The sequence below is a fragment of the Thunnus albacares genome, chromosome 4 (genome assembly GCF_914725855.1).
Source record: "Thunnus albacares chromosome 4, fThuAlb1.1, whole genome shotgun sequence".
NCBI classification, from domain to species: Eukaryota; Metazoa; Chordata; class Actinopteri; order Scombriformes; family Scombridae; genus Thunnus; species Thunnus albacares.
This window is the reverse complement of record NC_058109.1, coordinates 22,596,411-22,623,225: the sequence shown is the minus strand read 5'-3', so window position 1 is coordinate 22,623,225 and position 26,815 is coordinate 22,596,411. Positions and strand designations below refer to the sequence as shown.

Here is a 26,815-nt window from a genome sequence, read left to right as displayed (position 1 = left end):
ATATAAACAAAAGTGCACACACACACACACACACACACACACACACACACACACACACACACACACACATATATATATATATATATATATATATATATATATATATATATATATATATATATATATATATATATATATGTACTTTTGTTTTGTTTTGTTTTTTTACTTTACTGTTTTTACTGTTTGTCTATTTCCTGTTACAAGACTTTATACTAAGACATTAGAGTGATGGAATGGAATGTGTTATGATAAATAAAATTAAATAAAGAAAGTAAAGTTTCAATAAAAAAACAAAACAAAAAAACCCAACAAAAGTCAAGAGTTTTGTTTCAATTTAATAAACTACAAGAACAAGCACAAACTGTACTGTACTACAAACATTTTTAAAAGTACATATAATATAATGTGCAGAAAAATAGGAATTCATTTCATGAATAGATTTTTAAGAAGCAGCATGTAGGCTTTAGTGCCATCTAGCGGTGAGGTTGCAGTTTGCAACCAACTGCATACTGCACGGCCGCTCTAGAGGGTTTGCCCGTTCTGGGCAAACATGGCGGTGCAACATGGCGGGCTCTGTAGAAGAGGACCCACTCCTATGTAGATATAAAGGGCTCATTCTAAGGTAACGAAAACACAACAATTCTTATTTTCATGTGATTAATACCTATGAATGTTATATTCCATTTCTGCCAAGTCTGTTCCGCTAGATGCTACTAAATTCTACACACTGTAGGGCTGCAACTAACAATTAATCTGCTGAATATTTTTTTTGATTAATTGCTTAGTTGTTTTGTCTATAAAATGTCAGAAAATTGTGAAACAAGACATTAAGTTTACTACCACAGCAGACAAACAAACACATCAAATTCTTATTTGAGAAGCTGGAACCAGCTGGAACAGTTTTGGCATTTTCTGCTTAAAAATTCACTAAAACAATTATATGATTATCAAAATAATTGGCAAATAATTTTCTGTCGAGCAACTAAATGATTCATTGATTAATCATTGCAGCTCTAAACAAAATACAAGTCTTCGTCTTTACCAATATTTTCAAATACAAGATAAAATGTTCAATATGGCCTCTGAAAGGAAGTATTGTTCTCTTCATTTTAGTAACAACTGACAATAAAGACTTAAAACTGTACAGTGCTATATACAAAAAAAAATCAAGTTGACACAAAATACAACTCAAGAAATAAGTAACATAGTATAAAAAATGGTTTATTCAGCTTCATACATCATTTTGGTCACACAATCACTGGACATCTACATAGCATATCAAGTTGTTTTTTAAAAGCTGAACAAGAGCTTTACAATACAAATACAAATAAAACATGATTTAAAGAATGGCCATTTTGTTTCATTTTCAAGTTTTTCATACACAAATAATCTAGTCTGGTATCATGTTGATAAATGTCAAATTAATGCAGAGGAGTGTTCCTCCATCATTTCACACACAACGTCCTGCAGGAGAGATGGACAACTGCTCCCTCTAATGGCAGCAAGTGTAGTTGTGTAATCTGTCACTGGTCTATAGATTCAGGATTCAAGAGATTGCAAGAAAGGCAACATTGAGGGCAGTGAAATTTGGCTTCTTCAAGCTCTAGTTCCAATTAGAATATATATTGAATATTTACATTTTTTTTAAAAAGGTGAGAAAGAGAGAGAGAGAGATAGAAGACGACGATGAGAGAGAGATTAATTAAAATATATACAAATATACTACTACAGAGCTGCGGTTCCCAGCCTGTTTCTGTCATAACTTTCTGTCAAGCCAAAAAAATCTCATTAACTCTTGTTTCATTATTGTTCCTAAATAAATCATAGACCATTTTCACAGCAGACATTCTGACTTGTGAAAGAAGGAAAAGCACAAGTGGAACTAATGACTAACTAATTAATTATGGCTCCTGTCCTGCAATTACTGCAATGCAGCAATTAATTATGTTACCGGTTACACCTGTATTTGATAAATGAAAATATCTACTGTGCAATAGATCTATTCAACTTTAGTTATGATCCACATTTTCCTCCTGGTCGTACGCACCCCCCCCCAAATCTGTCACACACACACACACACACACCCCCCCCCCCAGTCAGGGTTCCCTGGGAGCTGCTGGTCCTCTATTAATACTCTGCCCTCCAAACAAACGGAGGTCATTGCTGTCATACTGTACACATCTTAACTAATAAGCCACCAGAACACAGTTTTAATGTTCCTGCAGTTCTGTCGGGTCTGATAAGCGACCCATGTCATTATTTTCAGAACATCTGACTTTAAAAAAACAGTGAAAACACAAACAGGAGGAGGATCACATCTCTGCAACCTCTCATCAGGACTGCATTTGTGTGCACTGACTGATGACATCTCACTGATTATCCTGTGGGAGCAAGTACACCTTTATGATTCCTGTAAATCTATTAGGGTTAGGGTTTCTCTTCTACATATATGGAGTTTGGTGGCATCAGCAAACTTTCAGCATAACTCCACCCAACTTTAACCTGTCAGTCAGTCTAATCTACCCGAATAAGTGAAAACAACTGTGTGGTCGGACTGTGAAGAGGCTTTAAATGTCATTTATGGTCCAATATGACATTTTCACATGTTTCAGTAAGAAAAGCACAAGTGCAAATAAATGAATAATGGCTGAATTCAGTTTAGCCACTTCAGTTTCAGGGTGCTGGTTGTGTGCATGCGGGCTCACCGTCAAACATACTGAAGTACAATGGAAACATCGTTGATGTTATTAAAAACATCTATGCTTTTCCCACGATACAAATATACTACTACAGAGCTGGTTTATATTTCAGATTCAATGAAAATGAATCTGAAATATAAACCAGAATGAGGCATTTCTGTTACTGTATGAAGAAACTGCCTCTGTTGGTCTTTCTAGACATGGAAACATTCATACCAACGCTGCACATGATCAAAGCCCAGAGGCCTGACACGTCTCCACCCAACAGATTTATATGTGAAGTGACGTCTCAGGCCTTCACAAAGAAGTTATTTCATAGATATTATTATATATACAGTATGTGAGTTAAAGGCTATTGGCTATAGTTTTTATCCCATACATAGCTATATTGTCAGTGTGTACTGGTTTCTATGAGCATTATGTATATGTATATATATATATATATATATACATATACATATACATAATACATTTATATATTTTATCTTGTTTAGGGTTGTAGGGGGCTGGAAACTTTCCCTATATCTCTTGGATATTAGTCCACATCAAAAAGTGCCTGATTTCTACTTTTCCTTTCTCTTTAGGTTTCCCATTAAGCAAAACGGTTGGTGTCTGTGTTAATCAGGAAATCTAATGACCAATAAACAGAAGCAATTAGGGTCACTGCCAAAAAATGAGGGAAGTTCGATTCAGCCTTGGTTTTGTAGTCTGTAAATGCACTGAATGACTTTTATGCTTTTTTCATGAACTGATGTGACTGTCTGGTCTGATCATGTATTGAGCTTTCACAAACCAGATGTCCTTATTGATCTGGCTTTTTGTCAATTTTAAAACACAACAGTGCTTTTCTGTGAGTTAGTGCGTGAAAAGGGAAAGCTGGTGTGTGTGTGTGTGTGTGTGTGTGTGTGTGTGTGTGTGCGACTGCAGGTGGGGGAAGGGCTCAATGTTTGTGTGAGTTTATATCTAAGCTTCTCCTTTCTATGAATTCCCATTACTTTTCACACATTGTGCTTTTTGAGCAAAAAGTTCCAGGAATGATGAAACCAGAGGAACTAAAGTCAGGAACTATAATATTTTTAGGTAATTCTACAAGCTAAAAACTAGATTAATGTTTGCTTTATTAATATAATCAATAATTTAGACTTGCTGTGAACAAAACTACCAGATTCCTGAACTGTGAATCTGTGCAACATATTGTTAAATCCATCTGTAATTATTCCTGGAAAGGAAACAGTTGTGAATTTCCCATGTTTTCCATCACATCTCCTTTCTGAAATACAACTCTATAAATTCATGTTAATGCCAGAAATTCTCAGGCAGGAACAATGTTGTTAAAATACTATATACAGTGGAGACTAAAGAAGCTAATGGTTGACTATTTGTGGTATGTGAAGTCAGGTGCTCTGTGGGAAGGATTTATTTCCTCCTGAACTCCGCTGTGAGCACATGAGGGGTCACATGTAGTGCAGCCTGAGCAGTCTCATAGGCATGAGACATCATCTCTGGGAAAACCACCAACACTCTGATCCACTAACAGAAATCCTGATGAATCTACATTCAGAGTGAACATATTTTTTTATTTTCTAGTACAATATAATTACTCAATAATCTATATAAATTTATATGTATATGAAGTTATTATTTATTTTGTTTTAATTACTTTTAGCTCACAGTTTACCAAAATGTAATGGTGATGCTTTATTTTACAGTCCTCGATGATATCGCTTATATGAAAAAACAGAAAAAAAAGTGTGAAGTTGTTTTTTTTATCATATTTGTGTTGTTTATTTGCAAAAATCCTTAGTAATTGACTACTGACAATTCTTTAACTGACAGAAAATACTTTTCATTGTGTAGTTTATGTCACACTACATATTAGCATATTAAATTGTATCTTAAAAACTCTATAATGAGCAGATTTCTCCTTTTCTACCAAATGACATAAACTTTCAAAGAAAGGAAGAATTTTAGAAAATTAAGAACTACATATGAATCCAAATATAAACAGACTGAACCAACTTTCCCCCAATTTTCCTTATTTGTACCAAATTGCATGAAAACGTTTTGCTAAATGACCTGAAAGTTGACCGATATATACTGAACCTCCAGATTACATAGAATATTTCCAGGAAATTAAGAGGCTTGTAATAATAATGTGTTACCATAGTAACATACAGTACAGATGTAGCTGCATGTAAGAACCAAACAAAAAATGAAATGTAAAAATAAAAACGAGAAAAATAAAAACTATCATGAACCCATCCACTAACTTTATATTTTACCCTTTCAGAAAAAAAAAAAAAAAACTTTCTTCAGAATCATTTCTATAGTGCACTTTTTTTTTTTTATTTGTAATGTATTAACTGGTGAATAGTGCATCAGAGTGAACTTCCTAACCAACAACACTCAGTCCAGCTTCTTTTGAAGCAACTTCTTTCATACATGTGTAACATTTTAGACCAATACTATGAGTCTAACATTGCTCTCGTTTATTGTATGTGTATTGAGGGGTGTGTTGCCTTCTGGTTTTTATATTACAAATGAAAATGTTCCTTTTCTGTTTTCCAGCTTTGTAGAGCATAGTGTTCAGAATAACATGAATAATTAATTGCGATCTATCACCGATATCTTGTTTCAGGTTTTATTGATCTTATTTGCCTTGTGTTACCAGAAAATGCGACATTTGGGATGATTTTTTTCTTGGATCACATTCGACTAGATAGACTGAGTATAAACACACAAGAGGAAAATAAATGTGGAAACTGATTTATATTTAATGATGTGACACCTTCTGAGTGGAAATGTTTTTTTAGTTACTTCCAGAATCAATCATCTCGGTCCTCTAAATGCATCCTGGTTCTCCTCTGAATTAAACTTTTGGACTATGAAGGAGGATCGGTCTCATCAACTGAGTCTGTGTGCTGCTGTCAGCACAGATTCTTAGAGCTGCTGAAGCCTGAGGTGGACAGCAGGATACGGAGGAATGGCTGAGCAAATAAAAGGATGCTATTGATTTGCCGTCCACACACTCATCTTGTGACGCCCATGCACACATAGCTGTAAGGTCATACGTCAGAAACAGGCATGACTTTGCTCACGGATCTCACCACTCGCCATTCTAAAGCAGGCACAACATTTACACTGTGCAGAAAACACACATTGATTTCCCAATAAAGAGAATATTATGCTGTGAGTGTCTGCTACTTTATCTTCATTTGAATTATTTATATTAACTTTCGCCATCAGTTAGGAACCTTTTTTTCTGCTTAAGTTACTGTAAAAGGGTTTAAAAGAGTTCTGCATTGGAAATATTGCATTTGTGTTGTGTTTGTTTTTGTAGCATCAAAAAACTTTTTTGTCCATCACAAAGCAATGGAAATCTGTCTTTGATGTCGCTCACATACAGTACACATCCAGTAAAAACACTTTTGTTTTGTTTTTGGGGGGGGGGGATTTGATAAAAATGGAGCAGCTATGAGTGATAACAACAATACACAACAAAAGTTAACAAAACAGTACTCACATCTGTTCTTCACCAAAGGGGGCGGTGCCGGTTTACATGATGTCAGAGGTGAGAGGAAAATTTATGTTAATTCAGGTCCGAGGCCCTCTTATAGAGAGTGAGGAGACATTTCTTAAGTCTCTCTGGGAGTTGTGTTGGGGTTCAGGACTGCCGGGTGAGGATCAGGGATCAGAGAACAGAGAAGGACGACAACCACTTACAGGATGAGGACTCTGACACTGCTGCTGGTGGTGGTTTTGGCTTTTATATCTGCCACTGCGGGAAGTGAGTACACCTGAAATTATAGATATTAAAATTTAGCCAGAGATGTGGTTTCATGTTTTTTTTTTTTCCTTTTGTGGAAGTTTACTAACTACAGGTGAATTCTCTCTAATAAGACAATGGTAGATTAATGTCCTCAGTTCTTTTTCACTGAAAAAAGTCATTTATTATTATTATTTAATAGTATTTTGCTTACTTTCAAGGATTTTCAAGTTTCTTTCTTCACGCGTCCCATTTTAAGATAATGACGCCTTAAACTAAGATACACTGCAAAAAGATTTCTCATTTGTTTAAGAAAAAGTCTAGATATGAGTCTAAACTATTAGTTAAGATGGATGTTTATATTGTTGTGTGTTGCTAAATCCAGCAATTTGAGTTGAGAGCTTTGTGAAAGTGATTAATTCGTGATTACTGTGACTAAAGCCAATCAACACATTCCTGCCTCCCATTAACCGCAAGTGTCTTTCTGAATCTGTGAAGTAGTGATTCTTTGTTTGAACTACAAATTGAACAGCAAATTGGTTAATCTATCATTTTACGCCTGTGTCATGGTAACACACTTCACATTCTGTTAAGGAGAGGGAAGATGTGTAAACTTTCACACACCAATTTCACGTCATTACAGCATTTCTTATGCCAATTTGCATTCATGAGGCTAAAGCACAAATATTGTGCAAGGTGTGTTAACTCTACTATTATTCATTATGTTCTTATTATGTGAGGGTATTTTAAGCAAAAGCATTTTAAAATGATCCCCCAGTCAGTTTCACACACTCACACAGCGTCTGGGATCCCTCATTCCTCTAGCTGGGATTACTGATGCTGCTGCTCAGCTGATAGTCACATGAAAGGGATTGAGGGGGATTGCAGATCGTGTGACTGCCACCGCCAAGAACCCCGACACACCTCACCCTCCTCAACACCAAAAACACTGGGCCTGCTCTCATTTACATAAACATCTCTATCATTATGTTCAAATAACTCAATTAAACACATTTAAACAGGATTTCTAAAGACAGAAAAGCTTCTAAAAAGTCACCATGTTTTGTTGCTTCACTGTTAACTCTCATCATTTTTGGTTGTTGAAGATACTTAGAAGAACAATATGAGCTGCAGGATGTCGTTTCTTTTCCTGAAGAGTTTGTAATCTTTCTTCCAGAAAATAGAAGTCAGTTCACTCGTTACCGCTCATGGAACTCACGGATGTATCCTGTGTGGAAAGATGGAGATGCAAGATTCAGAAACTGTTGGTCTGGTGAGGCTCTTTCTTTTCTTCTATGCAAGATGTGTAACTCATTTTCTTTTCCAATCTATGTAATAAATATGTAAAATTGTCTGTGATGTTATTTTCAGGTGGTGAAGTAACCTTTGATCTTAAGAATGATGCACCAACACTGACTGGAGCGAGAGCAACCTTCAATATTAATCTCAATTTCCCACCAAACCAGACAGTGCTCGCTGATGGGCAGGTGGTCTGGGCACGTAACTGTACCATCGATGGTGAGTTAACTTTTCTGTTAATAGCACTGACTCTGTGAAGGAGGAGGCATCACATCTGACTTTTCATAAATGCACAAAACCCCAGGCAATAACAAGCAGCTATGAATGGATAATTGATCATTTTATCACAGATGTGTCTATAAAATTATCTTCACTCAAGCAATTTCACCTCTGATGCCTCATCTTAATATACAGTGTTACTAGTTATATTATCATGTTATATATATCTATGTTGGTCTTCTTTCTCAGGACAACAGTATCAGGAGGGTCAGGCTGTGTATCCAGATCAAGACACTCAGTCGACTGGAGTTTTTCCTGACGGCACACCGTTCACCAGGAGCCAGAACAAGAAACCTCACTACGTGTTTGTGTGGAAGACATGGGGTAAAGATATACCATTTTGAAATATGTCTGGTTGAAACCTGGGCTGCTCCATACTTGAGAATGATGTGAATGAATGCTGTGTTGTTGCATTGTGCTTCACTTGAAGTTACATTATCACAGAAAAACTCACAGAAAAATTAAACCACCCAAGAAGAGCCAAAGAACTGAGCATAAAAGAGCTGTGGAAGTATCAAGAGGAAGTTTTTCCTCCAGCCAGTGAAGTTAAAGTTTAACATTTGCCCCAGGCTGTATCACAAACAAAGACTTTTTAGTAATCTTCTTGTCTGTGGTGAAGATGATCTGTGATTATTTTATATTTGGCACGAAAAATCATTACTACCTTTAACACCTTAAGACACTCACAAGACACACTGTTACTGGAAATACATTTTTAATGTATTAATGGTTTTAATTGTGCTGTTAATTCTAACCTTGTGAGTCGTTTTATTAGCACAATGGCCTCAGTTTACTATTTTTTATTTTAGATCATCAGGATGGATAAAACCTAGCCAAAGGGAGTAATTACCCCGGGGCCTCAGACCCTCAGGGGACCCTGAGGCCCCATATACATGTTTCTCAATTGGTCTGTGGTAATTTAATTAACTGCTAATTTGTTTGGGCCTTTAGGTCGATCCTGCATTAGTACTTGTCCTGTCTGGCTATAGGGCCCTCTGTCAAGATTTACATGATGCTTATTCCTAATTGAATAGTTTTCAACCAAATTACCACAAATTGGTCGTCAATAGTCAATTTGCTACGTAGAAGCCAACCAACATGTTCCTCTTTCTAATTAGAAAAATTACACTTTATTCTATTACAGCTTGTCAGCAAATTATGATCACAATCTTGTGTATGAAAGTAACATCTGTATCTCCAAATTTATAACCACTCAACTCTAAATAATCACGTTGCTGTATTTAAGGACGTTACTGGCAAGTGGCAGATGGACCATCCTCCTCACTCACCATTGGTACAGACAACATCCCCCTGGGCTCCTACAACATGGAGGTTGTCATCTATCACTGCCGTGGTAAAGACAGATTCATCCCCCTTGGCTACGCCTCCACAGTCTTCTCCATCACAGGTGACCCATCAAATGATTTATAAGCTCTAAATTACACCATCTAATTACAATATTTGCATTATTTAACAAGCCTCATTATAACATCTGTACATCTTCTGTTCCATCATCAGACCAAGTCCCTTTCACTGTATCACTCAGTCAAGTCAATGACATAAACCAGGACGACACAAACTTCATCCAGAACCGAGCCATCGCTTTTAGCGTCAACCTCCATGATCCCAGCCAGTACCTCAGTACCTCCGATATCAGCTTCAGCTGGGACTTTGGTGACAACACGGGAACTCTGATCTCCAGGGAGCGCACTGTCACACACACATACCTCGCAGTTGGGACCTTCAAACCTCAGGTGGTTCTGATGGCGAGTATCCCCAATGGCTGCGGAAACCCCACTGCTGGTAGGAGTTTAAACAAATTATTCTTTTTGATCTTTTATACATCTTTTCTGTTTAATGTCATTGTTGAATGATGTTTTGCTCAGTTATTTTACACTTTCCTTTCAGTGGTCCCTGTTGATGCCTCTGCTGCCCCAGTTGTAGTTGTGATGGCCTCCACCCCTGCAGCTGTCCCAGCAGCACCAGCTGAGGGAGGAGATGCGATTGCTCTGGATGTGCCTGCCTCTGACGCCACTCCACTCGCTGCCTCTGTGCAGCCAGCTGAGGCCGCCGTAAACACAGATGACGGAGAAGCAGTTGTTGATACAGACACAGAGGTGGTGGAGGTTGCCTCAGTAGCACCTGCAGGAGTTGATGCAGCTGTTGTTCCAGCAGAACAAGATCCCGCCAACACTGTCGCTCCTGCAGCAGAAGTAGATGCTGCTGTAGAGGAGACAGATGCCGCTGCAGGAGAGGTGGCCACCGCTGCCCCTGTCGCACCTGCAGCCGAAGAGGCAGCAGATGCTGACACAGCTGCTGCAGATGAAACTGCAGTGGTTGCAGATGCAGCTGAAGAAAATGTGCCTGTGATTGACGCTGCTGCTGCTTCAGCTGCCCCTGTTGCTGAAGGAGAAGAAACTGCAGTTGACGGAGGAGCCACGGTCCTTCCAGAGGTTGCTGACACTGTTACTGTTGCTCCTGTGGCAGAAGTAGCTGAGGAGCAAGAAACTGCTGTTGTGGCTGCTGATGTTGAAGTTGATGCTGCCGCTGATGTTGAAGCTGCTGCTGCTGCTGCTGCTGCTGCTGATGTTGCTGCAGAGGTTGTCCAAGCTGAAACAGAGGCCCCTGCTGATAACGCTGTAGCTCCTGCTGCCACTGAGAGCACAACTGTAGAAGAGGCAGCACCAGCCGAAGCTGCAGTTGCTACCGAGACAGAAACACTAGAAACAGAGAATGAGGTTGCAGCTACTGAGGCTCCTGCAGGTCAGTATTTTCTGTGAACTCAAATAATTACACACTATGAATGAATGAATGAAAGAATCAAAAAAAAAAACTTGTTGTCTTGTGATCATTTATTTTTCAAGAGCAACCAGCTGGTGATGAGACAGTTCCAGCTGAAGGTGAAGTTCAAGCAGAAGTGGAAACAGATACGGCACAGGTTGCTCTTGTTGTGGCTAAGAGACAAGCACCAGAGCTGACAGCTGACTGCATGGTCTACCGTTATGGCTCCCTCGCCACCTCTGTAGATGTTGTCCGTAAGTCAACGCGGTTTTGTTATCATGGAATTTTGTCTGCAGTTCATTATAGTTTGATAGAAACAGTGTGATTTAATGGCTCTTGCTCTCTCTTTCAACCCTGCAGAGGGTATTGAAAGTGTAGAGATTGTACAGGTGTCCAATGTTGTGTCGATGGCGACAGAGCTGAATCAGAATGCTGTGGATGTCACCATTAGCTGTCAAGGAAGGTGAGTAGTAACATTCATCAAGTAATTAGACAAACAAGTTGAAAGGTACGATTGTGGTTGTTAATATAACTCAGTCTGGAAGTACACAACTCATATAATCTGCATTCAATCTTTACTCGAATCACTAAAAATTTTCATGAGGTTGCACTGTAACTATCTGAAAAATGCAGGAATTTCTGTCAAATTGCTGGACTAAAACTTGGAACACACATTATACAAGCTATTGTTGATCTGTTAAAAACCAAGTTTTATCTTGGTTTGTTGGACTATTGGCACAAAAACAGTTTCAGAAGAGTAAGATAGATGCAACCGATTTTTGTTTTCAACCCATGAAGTTGTCATCTCTGTCTCTCTTATTATCATAATTAACCTGGTACACAGATACAAAAAACAGCATATCAATGCAAATGCCACATTATGAGGAACACCTGCATGTTAACAGTAAAAAACTCCAAAATGGAAATAAAGAGCCTTTGACCTAATATATAAAGCACACAAACAAGGTCACAAGGTTCATTTAGGTGTAGAGATTTGGACTCGTCCAGCTGTTCATATTAACTAATAACATCACTTTGTAATCTTCTAGTTAGTCTAAATAGAAACCGTGTCATGTAATTGTGTGTTATGTTTAGTACAAAAAAATACATATCCACTTACAATTATTCTCCTTGTCATGATTGTTCTCTCCTTGCTTCAGTCTGCCAAGTGAGGTCTGCACAGTCATTTCGGATGCAGACTGCATCACGCCAGTTGAAACGGTCTGTAATGCAGCTTCACCTTCTCCAGACTGTCAAATCATCCTCCGTCAGTTCTTCAATGACTCTGGAGTGTTTTGCATGAATGTCTCTCTGACCAATGATGTCAGTCTTGCTGTGGCAAGTGCTAGAGTCAGTGTAACATTAGGTGGGTGAAAGAAACATTTATTACATTTATTATTATCTGTATGTTATTTTGTTCTCATTTGCATGATGTGCTTCAATTGCAGCCTCCGGAGGTTCCCCAGCTGGAACTGCCGCTACAGTGCTGGGTGTTATGGTTCTTGCCTGCGTCGTCTGTTGTATCGGTTTGATGTACAGGTGAGTGCCTGATTTACGACATTTTAAAAGGCCAAAAACAACTGAAAGCAAAATTATGAAAACCACTGAAAATTGTGATGAAAGTAAGCATAAATGAAATAAAGTTGCTAGCAGAATGTGCCACTATTATGGTTAACCCTTCATCGTGCAAAATAGTTTCTTTGACTGGCATGTCATATGTTTCCTTTACACATTTCTTTTACCATTATCCCTAAGCATCAGTATTTTCTCCTTCATATTTTGACCCCTGAAGTCCTTTAAGCACAGCTGTAAATAATATTATTAATGGTGGCTCTGTTCCATTTTAGTGTGTCATTAAGCCATGTAAGTGCCAGTGAGCCAGCATGAACGATATCAAAAAAGATTTAATTTAAGTTTAATCAGTGGCACATAATGTACATATGCAGTATTAGGAAGAGTAAGGGCCCACTGATTGATCCCTGTGGAACACCCCAAATGACCTGATCAGAAAAATACAAAAAATATACACATATATATACATACATTTATTGGCAACCTCTTTACAAATCTTACCTTCCCAAAGTCCAAACCAATGCTAGCTCAGCTAACGGTGCCACGAAAGATGGTGCAAGACACAAACAAAAAAAATATCTCAATAAAACCTGGGATATGGGAAACATGTTTATTCAGTTTCTTGTCAAGAGTTAAGATAATTACCGTACAAAGTATACAAATTGTACGCTAAATATGAAGCCACAACCAGGAGACATTAGATTAGCTTAGCACAAAGACTGGATACTGGAAAACAGCTAGCCTAGCTGTGTCCAAAGTGTGAAAATCTGCCTTCCAGTACCTCTAAACATCACCCTAACCCTAACCCTTTCTCTCTTGATTTTTGGCCTTTAATTAATGCCATATAAACTCATACAAGTTTTAAGGAGAAATTTTTGTATTCAATTTAGTGTCATGAATTCATGAGTGAAATCTTGTCACTTTTCTGACTTGTTTCATGTTTTTAAACAGACGATTCAAGCAGTACCAGCCACTAAGAGAAGACCATGCCGACATTAATGGCGGAAGCTCGGCAGTAACATCGGTGCCTTTGTTGTTGTGGAACTTGCTGAGCCGACAGTCACCAGGAGAAAGCCGTCCACTGCTTCAGGGGAGGATTGTGTGAACATCATCATCAGCTCATGCACTCTACAACAATATCCACTAACATATCGGCTTTTTACACATAATACTCTAACTGTATATTGTAACTCCCAGTCAATGTATTAAACCAGAACCAATTATGTGAACCAAGTTATGTGAACCAGCCCTGTGTACAACAACATATATAGAAATAGAAAGGATTCAGGTGTGTAATAAAAATGTTGAAACATTTTTAGAGAAAAGTGATATTTATTTTGACCTACAGTATTTTGTATTAATTGTCACTAATAGTTTATAGAAGCCATAACTTATTCTGTTATTTGTGGCCTACTTATACCAAACCGATTGGCAAATTAACGTTAACTGATTTAAGTTCAATTTACTTACAATGTAATTTAAATCACATACATCACAGAACATTATTGTGTTTGTTACCCTAAAATAAATAAAATGGAACTTTATCATCATCATGTGTTTCTTTTTCCACATATATTTCATTTTCATGTGAAATTCACTTCATGTCCTCAACAGTTGCCCAGCCGCCAAAGAATACTGAAGTTTTCAATACATCACAAAATTACAATGAGCCACAGATTAGTTTGAGATGCAGAATACATTTAAACAAAACACCAGTACAGTACATAACAATCAGAAATTATGTCCTACACACAGGTGTGGAGGAGGTATTCAGATGCTTTACTTTAAGTTAAAGTAGAGCAACTCTGCAATATAAAAATGTCCCATTACAAGTAATAGTCCTGCAATGAAAATATAATTTAATAGGTACTACGTAAGTATTATTAGCAAAATGTACTTTAAGTATCATGTAAAAGTATGCATAATACAGAAAAACGCTTTTATATACAGTATAAAATGATTGCATTAATTAATGCATTACTGTAGCAGTAGTTGGTCAGGTGGAGCTAATTTTAAATATTTTATATGCTGCTGGGTAGTTTCATCTCTAACACTGCATCATGTTTTATAAACTTCTCATGTTTTTTTTCAGAATCGGAAAAAATCTGAATCTGTAAATTAACTAGTGACTTAAAATCAGAATCTGTAAATTAACTGGTGACTGAAGTCGAGTAAAAAGATTTTCTGCCGAAATGTAGTGGAGTAGAAGTATTGATTGGCATGAAATGTAAATATTCAAGTACAAGTATCTCATATTTGTAGAATACTTCTGTAAATGTATTTAGTTACATTCCACCCCTGTACAGAATACACAGTATAACTACAGGAGACCATAACTTTATAAAATATGTATGACTATATCATGAACAATTCTGATGAGGCAGCAGAGACGTGGTCAGGAAGTGGTGTGGCTATAGGACAGACTGTAGCTGTGTGTGCTGCAGGAATATTACCATCATGTTCTGCTTTCTGCTCAATTAAAATGCTTGATGTTGCAGGTTGTCTTCATACACTGAGCCGGTGAAGAGCTGCTGGTGGTAACATGTGCATTGTATGACACACTGCAGTGCAGGAAAAGAGGCTGACGTCACTGCAGCAAAAATCTTTAATGGAAGAAGCTATGGCGTGGCCTACATGGCAAGAACAAAGATGCGGAGTGATGGGGAAGTAAAGGAATAAGTGGTTCTTGATAAAATGGTTAGCGTGCATAAATCAAATTCCAGCAAATTTCATTTCATTCAGTTCATAAAAGCTGTTGCATTATGTCCCAATATTTGGTTTTACTGATTTTAAAATTTGGTCTGTTGTATTTCTATACAAGTAGGTCTCTATGCAGTAAAATATACATACATACATACTGTTCAGCTTTTTTCATCAAAGCCTCTTGGGATTTCAGTTTGTATTGGCATGTATTATGCATGCATGCAATACTCTACAATGTCCTCTCTCACTGCCTCTCTCTTTACTTACATACATATTCCAGATGAATATCCTCCTACACTGCAGAGCTCCATTACACTAATTACCAAACACAGTCGTTAATCATTCTTGGCTGTTCACTTGTCTCTTGGTCACATGTACCAAGTGCCGTTTGGCCATCTTTGTTCACTCGTAATGTGCTCTGCAGCTGGGACAGGACCCAACAGGCCATCATTTTTCACATATGATCTCAAGCTTGGCCTTGACAGCCCTGGATCTTCAGCTTCAATAGGTCACAGCATCCTCACCACTTGTCCCAGTCGAAGCAAACCACAATTACCAGCTGGAGTGTCACAAAGCCCCAAGCAAAGGTTGGAGAGGTACTGTACTGGTTTCTGTTTATCAAAGTACAAGACCAGATTTCCAACTTTTGACTCAACTCTGGGCTTTGATCTGGAAGATGAGTGCTCGGCTGGTGAGGTGACACCAGCCTAGCAGCCTCACAGCTCTGATTAATTTTACCTACTCCTTGTTGTTCAGCACTCCCTAGCAACAGATCTTAAAAGAGATGCAGTTTCCTTCATCTGTCCTCCATACTGCGCAAATCACGTTATACTCTGGGGATGTAGCAATCAGCCTCACTGCAGCCTACAATCAGCATATATATTCATGCTGTGACCTTTTGCCAATGCTGGCAGACTGTTTTCATACAAAAGTGAAACTATTGGTCAGGGTGTCCCAGTTGTCAAATGGTTAAGACGTATTCCTCATAACCACAATGTCCTCATTTTGATTAATTGAGTCATACTCCTCTTTCACCCTTAATTTCCTGTCTATCTTTATACTCTCAGCTATCACATAAAAGAAACTAAGTTACCCACACTATGTTAAATTAAAGCCACTATTTAAAGCTGCACATAACCTGAATTTAAAGGGGACCTATTATCCTTTTTGAGGTTTTCTGTTATTTATATACTGTTATGATGTCAAATATCTATGTTAAATGTGGTCAAAGTCCCAAAACTTGAGGTTAACGTATGTAGAAATGCTCCCTGCAAGTCAAAAGCCAGGGGTTCAACCTGCCCTGAACACTTAGTTTGCAATGTTTTTTTCTATCTTGCTGACGAATTGATGTCAGATTGTCGTGCATACCCATAAATGGCCATCCACTGGTTGCTAAGGTTTGTGCTGAGGTGGTCTGGCTCAAACATGTACGGACGTATTTGAGAGTGTTGACATTTCAAGTCAAGAACGAGAAATATAAGTGAAATCCTACCACTATAGTTTGAAGTCAGCTGTGACACAGCTTCTGGAAGCTAACCAATCAGGGCTCATCAGGAGAGGTCTTTAAAGAGACAAGAGCTAAAACAGCCTGCTTCAAACAGACACTGAAGTGAGGGGCTGCATAAAAGGGCCAGTATAAGATGAATAAGGATTTTTTTGAACTGTGAATCATGCAACAACCACCATCTTTTCATAGCTGACATGCACAGATAAGCTGTAAAAACAGATAATTTGAAAAAAGTTGGTTTTAGACATAATCCAGAGTTTTACAGAATTGTCCAATACTAATGTTCTTGTCTGGCAATAGGGTTGGGATGCTACCACTATGAGTCGTCAAAGTCAAGGCATTTTCACATCCTACACACAGAGGCTGTAAACGTAGCTATAAACTCAGTTCCCTCTGCAGTAATGCTCTGTGCTGTTGTCACTGCAGATCGCTGTTGAGGACACATTTAATCAGATTTCCTATCAGAGGCCACACCCAACATGAACATGAACATGAACATAGGAAGATATGATGGCTCTCACCCGTCCATAATGAAATGAAAACGGAATATAATTATACCCTTATTTTCCCATAAGACTAGGATATCGAAATACCTATTTAGATTTGAAACATAACACACATACTCTAAGTTCAATGTGTGGTAATAGGAGTAGATATTCTAGCTTAATTCTGTCAGAGAAGCATGATTGAATTTATGGCACCTGTGGGATTTCTCTGAGAAGGATCAATCGCTAATGGTAACATCTGGCAGAAGGTTAGTATTACTGACACAGTCGAGTCCAAAATCATTAAGTTGTATGTTTTTTGCATGTGTGTGTGTGTTTCTGACATACATGCCCTTTTTAAAGTGCAGTACTACAGATGGTCTTACCACTGATAAGAAATTCCTGAAAGAGAGGCCATATGTGCAGGTTGGAGCAGGATCTGGAAAAAGAATAGGAAGTGAGATGAGCTCTGAGCAGAGAGAGTGAGACAGAGAGTGAGACAGATGGGGAGAGAGGGAGAGGAGAGAGTTACTGACCATAAAGCAGGTTGATTAGATTACAGGGCCACGACTAACATGGGCCATTTATTACACACAGAAAGCCAGGCCTCAGCAGCAGCAGTCATGCAGACCTACAGTAGAAGTAGGAAAATCAAGTGTGTAAGTGTGTGTTTTTATGAATGGCAGATAAAAAGGAGATAACTATATCACTTTTTACTACAGTGTGCTCCAGATGCTCTCTTAGGAAGAGGAAAGTTAAATTTAATCAGAAACAGTGCTGAGTATTGATTGATCTGTAACACAGAGTGTGAGGTGTGTCTGGAAGAGAAAAAAAAACATGGCAAAAAATATTTTATTTGGTTGTGGATTATAGTAGATATAAGAGAGCATAAATAGACAAGAGGTACCAAACATCACTGGGGACACAAAGGGAAGAAAGTGACACACCCAGTCAGCACTGAGCATGCCCAGAATTACGTCAACTTTATGCTGGATTGGTAGCCTGTCTACAGACCTCAATTAAAATGACTATAGTCCTTACACACACAAATGCACACACAGTCTGTAGAGAGATAACTTTTAACTGTGATGTCCAGCTATTGTACATCAACAGTTATCTGAAAATATTTAACCTTTTTATGGCACTGAATAGTGTTAATGTACTTTTCTGCTTGCTTGCCATGTCATCCTGAGTTATAACTTGATGCTATCATCAGTGCCTAGTTTAGTAATGCAAAACTGACATCACAACAGATATCATAGCTTTCAAGGTGCGAGTTCATGTACATCTTTGTTTATCAGTCTTGCAAATAGGATTCAAACATCTCTACAGAAATATAAACTAATTAATACACTGCTGATGGTTTTATAACAGTCTTGTTTACCTCCTGTTGTAGCAACTTCAAGTGATTTCAGAAAAAGTCTTGGGGTAAGTGAGAGAAAAATTATTAAACTTTACTTTGGAGCAAAAGACATTATGTTCTGGGCTAAAAGTGCTGAATAACGAATACTGACTAGCTAAAAGAGCATCATTATCAAGCACTGACTGTGCTCAGTTGGCTATAATATGCTGCAAGAGCTAATTAAATAATTGCTTTAAAAGTTACATGAAACACCAAACTATTAGAAATTTGATGATATCCTCCTAACCTTATAATAATTTGTGCTGGTTAAGCCACTGAGTCCCTGAAACGGCTATATCTATATTCACTATTCTTCAACCTGTGCCATCTGAGTTCAGATGGTTCAGACTCTGGACAACTTTGCTGTTGCATCACCAGCACCAAAAACCCATTGCCCCCCAGAAATCCTGACAGTTATTTCACAACCTGTACTCTAGCCGGGATTACAGGATATAGTGCATTTCAAAAGGATAGAATAACTGCAGAGTCATGGCTCTGCCCCAGACACCCAGGATATCAATAAAGTATTCCATTACTGTAAAAGGAGAGAGAGACAGAGAGCAGTGAGGGAGCGAGACAAATGGAGGGGAAAAAGAATCAAAATCAATTTATCCACGTGATCCAATTTAAGCTTCAATTTCGCATTTTCTTATAGAGGAATCGGTAACAGAATCCTGGACACATTTGTTAGTAATGTTACTCTTGCCTGCATTACAAGTGCAGGCAGTAAAAGACGATGTGAAGGAACAACTTTGAGAAACAACAATCAAAACTAAGACTCAATAAGCGAGCACCCGTGTAAAGTGTCAAACATAAATCAGAGACGCGGGGAGGGGTGGGCATGAGCAGACATCTTTAGTTGTCAAAGCAGCAATGTGGAAGTCAGTCTGGCCTCCTGCCAAGTGCTCTGGTTAAAAGGGTGGAGCTGTCGAGACAGAGAGCAAGACAGAGCGCCGGTGAAAGCACAGAGAGGCAGGGTCTATATCTGAAGGGTAGGGAGTGGCTAAAGCTTATATGCTGAAGAGTGATTGAGAAAGGAAGGGTTTATGTGGGTGGGGTGAGGAAAAACGAGGGAGGGGGAGGTGTGAGGATGATGGGATAGCAAGCCTGTGAGTATAAAACCCCCAGCCTCTTCAGTCTGATGTCCTGTTGCTTGACGAGCATCTCCAAGCTTCTCCATCTTTCCAGCTCTTGAGAGAACAGCGGCAGAGAACAGAACTAAACCAACCATGAGCCACACTGCAATGCATACCTCCACGTCCTATCGACGCACCTTTGGGAGCCCACACCCTATCTCCATGTCCTCTTACTCTCCTGCATTCTCTCGCATGCCCATGTCCGGGGGACGCTACATGCGTTCGGTGTCACCTGCTGTGGCATCCCGCTCCACCGTCTACCACCAACAGCGTTCCCGCTCCAGCACCCAGCCCCCTCGCCTCTCCTATGACAAGGTGGACTTCACCCTGGCTGAAGCCGTCAACCAGGAGTTCCTCACCACCCGCAGCAATGAGAAGGCCGAGCTGCAGGAGCTCAACGACCGCTTTGCCAGCTTCATCGAGAAGGTGCGCTACCTGGAGCAGCAGAATGGCGCACTGCAGCAGGAACTCACCCAGTACAAAGGCCAGCAGCAGCATGGTCAGCCCAATCGCGCCTCTGAGATCTTCCAGGAGGAGCTGAGGGAGTTGCGGCGCCAGATGGACAACATCGGCAAGGAGAGGGACCAGTACCAACTGGAGAGGGACAACCTGGCTGAGGATCTGGCCATGGTCAAGCAGAGGTTGGTACCAACATGATGACAAAAAGTGTCATGCATGAAGACATGAAGATCAATTAACTGAAGCCTGTGATATGATATGATAGGATTGAGCTAGACAGATAGATAGATAGATAGATAGATAGATAGATAGATAGATAGATAGATAGATAGAATCAAATATTTTGAAGAATTGTTTGGCCTCATGTTGAGAACATTAAAGTACCACTTTTCAGAGAAAGATGTAAACTGTTCCATTCCATCATACTGTCACAACAAAGCCATATTGTGTTTACAACTGTTTTCTCCCCTCTTTATTCCAATATTGCCCTAATTTGGGTTTGCCAGTGATGTACTGTAAGATGAGCCATGGGTGTGGGCAACCAGTGCCAGCATGATATCCTTCACTGACGTTGTAACAATACAGAGTCCATTGTCCACTGTAAGCAGAGAGGAGGGGGAGAGTCCCTGAGCGTCTGCCACTTGAGTCCAGTAAAGATGTCGGTATAGGGTGTGGCACTTCAAGCAGACTGGACACCACAGACACTGCCCTGCATCATGTGTATCAGCTTGTTGCAGTGTATGAGCCTATATCTTCACAGAATGTCTTGCACATTGGCAATTTAAACATAAAACAAGGTTTTATGTTTATCTGTGACAGCAAAGTGACCTGCAGAAAAATATGGCTGTGACAAATGAGTTCTTTAAATAATGCAAATGTACAGACTTTTAGAAACACACACAGAATTATGTACATGCACACAGGGAGATGAGAGGAGATAGGAGGAGGACAGACGGATGGACCAGACACAGGGTGGGGTCGACTGAGGAGCAGGGAGGGAAGAGAGAGGAAATGGGACCAGAGGAAGAGAGGTTGAATATCAGGCATGGTGAGAATAGCATCAGGAAAAATCAATGTGACTCAGTGACTCCATTAGGTGTGTTTTCAGTGTCCCTCTTTGCTGATGGGATGGTGCCAGAGACCCCATTAGGACAAAAGGCCCCCCTGTAACACCACATGAATTAAAGATGAGGAAGCAGGCTCCGCTCTGTGATGCTTTCCACATTAATCTACTTTATGTGCAGCCCGGTCATGACTTCTGTCTGACAGGACAGACCCACATCCAGACATCCAGATATCGACCCCATTACTCATAAAAGTTATCGGAGAATGAGCAAACTTATGTATCTGACATCTTTATATAATTTATGATGACTCATCCCAGTGACTCATGAATTTTAACTGAGTTTGCTGGAGCATTATGGTAAGAAGTCTTTCAGAAATTGAATATATTGTCCTTTTTCTATTTTCATTTTCACTTTTGCATTTTTGCAGGAGCAGTAATTCAACATACAGTAGATTTTATACAATTACCCTGAAATAATCTGTGCCTTATCTGTCCCTTGACTGTTTACTAGTTATATTAAATCTTCAGTCACAGCTTAAAATCTTTACAGAGATAGGAAGTGTGTGTATATTACTTTATTGAGTTTGTGTAGATGACCTTATTGAACTGTAGAGAAAAACGCTTTAGTTGAAAAGGGCAGCTGCTGATCCCACTGGGCATACTCCCAAAACCTTTTTACAGGACAATGAATTAACAAATTGATCTAGAAAGCTTTTTGCCAGCTGATGCCCTGGTGCAACCTTAGACGGCAAGTATGTTCGTGTAAAAAAACAAAAGTGTTCCTTTGTCTGTCTTCTGTAAAGAGATTCTGGGTGTCTGAAAGAGATTCCTAAATGATTTGAAATACTCTGTCTCTCTATGTGTCATCAAGGCTGGAAGAGGAGGCCCAGAAGAGGGCAGATGCTGAGAATAACCTGGTTGCCTTCCGCAAGGTAAACACTCAGCTCTCTGGACCATGATTACCATATTGATTACAGTGTCCTCAGGCTCGGATGGCAGGTCAAAATGAACAGCTTTGTTTCATCTCCGACACTTCCAGTGTCACCCTGGAGTGAGCAGTAATATGCCAGACCAGATTTATAAATTGTCATCAGACTATTGCAGTGGACAGATACTTTTTTTTTCACTAAGGCACTTAATATAAATATTTTTAGAATATTTTTAGCCATGCTGGCTCTAGAGATGGAGATGTCTGTCTGTCGGTCGATCAGTCACTTCACCACTTTGGCCCAGACTGAAATATCTAAAGTACTGAAAGGATTGCCATGAAATTCTGTGCAGACATTGATGGTGCTGAGAGGATGGAGCCTAATGACTTTGGTAATCCCTTCACTTTTCATCTAGCACCATTGTCAATTATGACCAAATCACCTTTAGCTGAACTCTGACTTTTGTGCTAATTAGCAAACATTAGCATGCTTAAAATGGTGAACATAATGAACATTAAAATAAAAAAAACATAAAACCATAAAAATTTGGTAATGGCTATGGCTACACAACTGGTGCAATAATTAAAAACTACTGGGACTGGTATTCTATGCTAGTAGTCCACAGACTTTTGGTCCAGACTGGTTTTCTGTGACAGTAGTTTGTTTTATTGGTACAGAATGGGTTTCTGGAATTTATTGCTGGACCTTTTGTAGACCACTAACTGGACACTTTTTACCATCACGTCAAGCATTTTAGTGCTGTTAAATGCAACATTTTTACTGGATATTTTTTACTGTCATGTCCGGCATTTTAGTGCCGTTAAATGGGAAATTTTTACAGAATTTTATTGTTTTAACACAAACCATGATCTTTCCCTAACCGCAACCAAGTGGTTTTTGTGCATAAACCTAACCATTTTGACCCAAACCGTGGGAAGGACTGTCAATTGTTCATCACCTGCTGATATGGAAATGTAATCGCAGAAGTCATATTATTTGAAAAAAAAAGACACTTATGATGAAGTGTTTTGGCAGTAGATGATTCTTGCAACGTAAACTATGTTAATCTCATGTAACAATTAGGATGTGGATGATGCCACTTTGTCCCGCCTGGAGCTGGAAAGGAAGATTGAGTCTCTGATGGATGAGATTGAATTCCTAAAGAAGATCCATGATGAAGTAAGTGGTGCCACATCTGCACTTTTACCACTGTATGTGTAGAAATGGTGAAGTTCCTTTTTTCAAGAGTAATTTATAACAATCTGTTGTCTGAAGGCCTAAAGATAACCATCTAGATTTATCAAGGATGACTTGCAATACTGCTCAGTATTCATGATACAATACCATCAGATTTAATGATTGAAGACATTTGGCTTTAATTAGACCATTCCAGTGATTAGACGACAGGATGTAACTCATGTGCTTAAACTCTTTCTCTACAACTGATTTAGATTATTACACAAGTTACGTTTTCTGGGGACATTGTCTGCCTTTATTGGACAGCAAAAGTTGAGAGACAACAGGAAACAGAGGGAGAGAGAGACAGGGAATGACATGTAATCAAACCGGAGATGTTGCAATAATTTGGCATGCATCTTAACCAGTAGGCTACCAGGGCACGCCACACAAGTTAAGTTCTATTTACTGTAGATTAAGCGCTCTTCATACAATATATTGCAAAAAGTACCATTAATCGCAACATCAAGCTGTCGGTCACCACTAGCACTGTGACAAACTAACATATTAAGCTAGTAAGCAAGAAATATGTGTACGTTCAGACACTTTTTTTTAGAAACACAGATGGGTCTTTAGTCTGACACTGAGCTTTGCAAGGAGGAAAAGAAAATATTATTTAAGTATCATCAGCATATAATATGGATGAAAAGCTATGTTAAGTGATTACATCAACAAGAGAAAAGTAGGAGTTTCAGAACTGAACCCTGGAGGATACTGATGGTGAATGCAGGGGGCTAAACTGGCTCCTTACACCTAAATAAATGCAACTTGTTTTTTTTAAACATTTTTAAAACTCTTGCCAAAGTTTTGATTCAACATTTGTGTCTCTGTTTGTGTGCAAATGCTTGTATTATCAGGAAATCCAGGATGTACAAGTGAGCGTCCAGACCCAGCACCTGAAGATGGAGGTGGACAGCACCTCCAGGCCAGACCTAACTGGTGCTCTGAGGGACATCAGGGCCCAGTATGAGACCATTGCTTTGAAGAACATGCAGGAATCTGAGGACTGGTACAAGTCCAAGGTAGGCAGACAGACAGACAGATGATCCCACTAGAAAACACAAACACATACTCATGCTGTTGTGCTTCATGTTTGTTCCTGCAGTTTGCTGATTTGACTGAGTCCGCAAAACGCAACGGTGACGCTCTGAGGCAGGCCAAGCAGGAGGCCAACGAGTCCAGGAGGCAGATTCAGTCTCTCAACTGTGAAGTTGATGCACTGAAGAACACGGTGAGGACAAACCCCACCTCTTATTTTTCTGTATTAATCTGTAACTTTACATTATACACATTACACCTTTAATGTTATGTTTTTCAGAATGAGGCTCTGCTGAGGCAGATGCGTGAAATGGAGGACCAGTTTGGCAATGAGATTGGCAACTACCAGGATAATGTTGGCAGACTGGAGGATGAGATCCGCCACCTGAAGGAGGAGATGGCTCGCCACCTTCGGGAGTACCAGGACCTCCTCAATGTCAAAATGGCTCTGGACATTGAGATTGCCACTTATCGTAAATTGCTGGAGGGGGAGGAGAGCAGGTGAGGGAGCACATACCAAGGTCCAATTTTTGCATGAATATTTTATAGATTTCTCTCTTTTAACTTTGGACGCAAGGTGGACATTGGTGAATTAGCAATTTTTTGGGTGGAGGTCAAAGTATTTTCCTCTAAATGATCCATTTTCCTCTTGAATTAAAAAACAAAACATGCATGACAGATGGATTTGAGACTCTAAATTGCTCATAGATATAGATATGTATGGCTCTTTGGACTCATACAAAAGGAAGGAGTAGTAAAAGTAAGGAGTTTGTAAGTGATTTTGTGTTATTAATGACTTTCTGGATGTTGACTTTTTCACCTTACAGCTGCAAAATGTTACAGCTATCTTTCTGCAACAGACACGGTTTTTAATCTATGTCCATTAAGAACTTCAGAGCAATTGTTAAACAAGTCTTAATCTTATATTCCCTGTTTAGGATTACTGTTCCCATCCTCAATATTGGCATGACAAATCACATTGGTGAGCGAGGTAAGCTATGGTTCTCTTTTGACTTCAACCACTGAAGTAAATCTTAAAAAAGTGATTCAGCAAAGAAAAAAAACTTATGTTTTGTGAAACGCAAATGTATCTCAATGTAGATGTCTCTTTTAATCTGGCTTTTCATAGAATATGAACACACTCCAGACAGTGGGACCAAGAGGACTGTTGTGATAAAGACAGTTGAGACTAGAGATGGAGAGGTAAGATTTTTTTTTTTAACAAAAATGACAAGACATAAAATAAAAATTTGTTACTGGTTTGATATTTTTTGCTGTGTGAGAAAACTGTGAGGAACATAAGAGCTATAAATTAAATTCTAATCTGAGTGTTTCTTTTCTATCAGGTGGTGAAGGAGTCCAGGAGGGAGAAGGAGACCGACTCCGGCCACACTGACAAGGATGACAAGAACGAGTAGATGAAATCTGATTAGATAATGTGAAGGCTAGTGCCATGATAAGGGAAAAAAAAAACATTTAAAAAAAGAAAAAAATTAGAAAAAAACAACTCTGACCTATTTAGTCCTTGTTTCTGGCTAGTTGTGTTTCATTGTCTCAGTATAGGTGCGAAGATTCTCTCAGTGTAGGTGCAATGTTGAATGAATCCCTTTAGACAGTGTCACTTTGGTGCTATTAAAGCCACCTAACTTTTGCTGAACACTTTGTTTCATCTGTAGGGCTAAGCTGAACCACTTTATTAACATACCACTCGAGGCCTTGATTTACAGTGCAATCCTGTGGAATCCTTAGATGACCACATATTTGTAGCAGACTATTAAACAACAGTCTGAAATAGTTTGAGAAGTTTATGATTTTAGTCGTTTGTGTCGTAGATATGACTTACCTACAAAACTTGAGACACTGCCCTTTGTTCAACACCTTAAAAGGACAAACCGATAATAAATGAACCTATTTGCATTTGTTTTAGAAGCTTTGCTATCCTCTTACTGTTCCAGCCTCCAAATTTCCAAAGACATGAATTATTAATAAACATGCAACACAAGAGAAAATGAAAAGATGACCGTCATTGATGGAAAAGACTTACTGAATGTGCTTCGCAATGCTGTGTGTATCTGGCATGATTGATGAATGATTATGTAAGAGCAAATAAACTTAATTGGAGCAAATCTGTGTTGTCTGTCCACATAACTTTTTCATTTATATTTACTACAAGATTGTTATTTGGCCTTGGTTTTAAGGCCAGTGCCCTCTTCCATACAAGCTATCCATAAAAACCTTGTTGTACTTTATGTTCAAGCGCATCCTGGACTTGTGAGAGACAAATTTTAATTTCAGTCATTCAGAATGAGTGGTGTGCACAGACAGGGACAAGGGCATAACACATTTATGTAACGCAGTGTTTGTCTGATCACAACCAACCACTCTGGCCGTTTGGTTTGTAAATACATTAACATGGTTAATCCAGGAAACTGTTGTTATTATTATTATTGTTGTTATT

The 26,815-nt window shown here is 38.9% G+C and overlaps 2 protein-coding genes across 5 annotated transcripts; both read left to right on the top strand.

The window, feature by feature from the left end:
* Nucleotides 1-580: 580 nt before the first annotated feature.
* Nucleotides 581-13,946, top strand: pmela (premelanosome protein a). Of its 4 annotated transcripts, XM_044350300.1 has the most exons (13): nt 590-622; nt 5,513-6,486; nt 7,643-7,738; nt 7,837-7,983; nt 8,233-8,367; nt 9,290-9,451; nt 9,562-9,846; nt 9,952-10,806; nt 10,908-11,078; nt 11,185-11,287; nt 11,985-12,190; nt 12,273-12,363; nt 13,348-13,946. In XM_044350300.1, exons 2-13 carry the CDS (start codon nt 6,426-6,428, stop codon nt 13,499-13,501), a joined length of 2,466 nt encoding a protein of 821 aa, XP_044206235.1. In that variant the 5' UTR covers nt 590-622; nt 5,513-6,425; the 3' UTR covers nt 13,502-13,946. The 4 variants fall into 4 exon arrangements, with proteins under 4 accessions (XP_044206237.1, XP_044206235.1, XP_044206234.1 ...); XM_044350302.1 differs by lacking the exon at nt 5,513-6,486 and having other exon boundaries at nt 581-622; XM_044350299.1 differs by lacking the exon at nt 590-622 and having other exon boundaries at nt 4,451-6,486.
* A 5,598-nt stretch (nt 13,947-19,544) lies between these two features.
* prph (peripherin) lies at nt 19,545-26,483 on the top strand. Its single transcript, XM_044350260.1, has 9 exons — nt 19,545-20,270; nt 22,026-22,086; nt 23,167-23,262; nt 24,177-24,341; nt 24,425-24,550; nt 24,638-24,858; nt 25,296-25,348; nt 25,487-25,560; nt 25,704-26,483. The coding sequence occupies exons 1-9, from the start codon at nt 19,723-19,725 to the stop codon at nt 25,773-25,775; spliced, it is 1,416 nt and encodes a 471-aa protein (XP_044206195.1). The 5' UTR covers nt 19,545-19,722; the 3' UTR covers nt 25,776-26,483.
* Nucleotides 26,484-26,815: the final 332 nt, after the last annotated feature.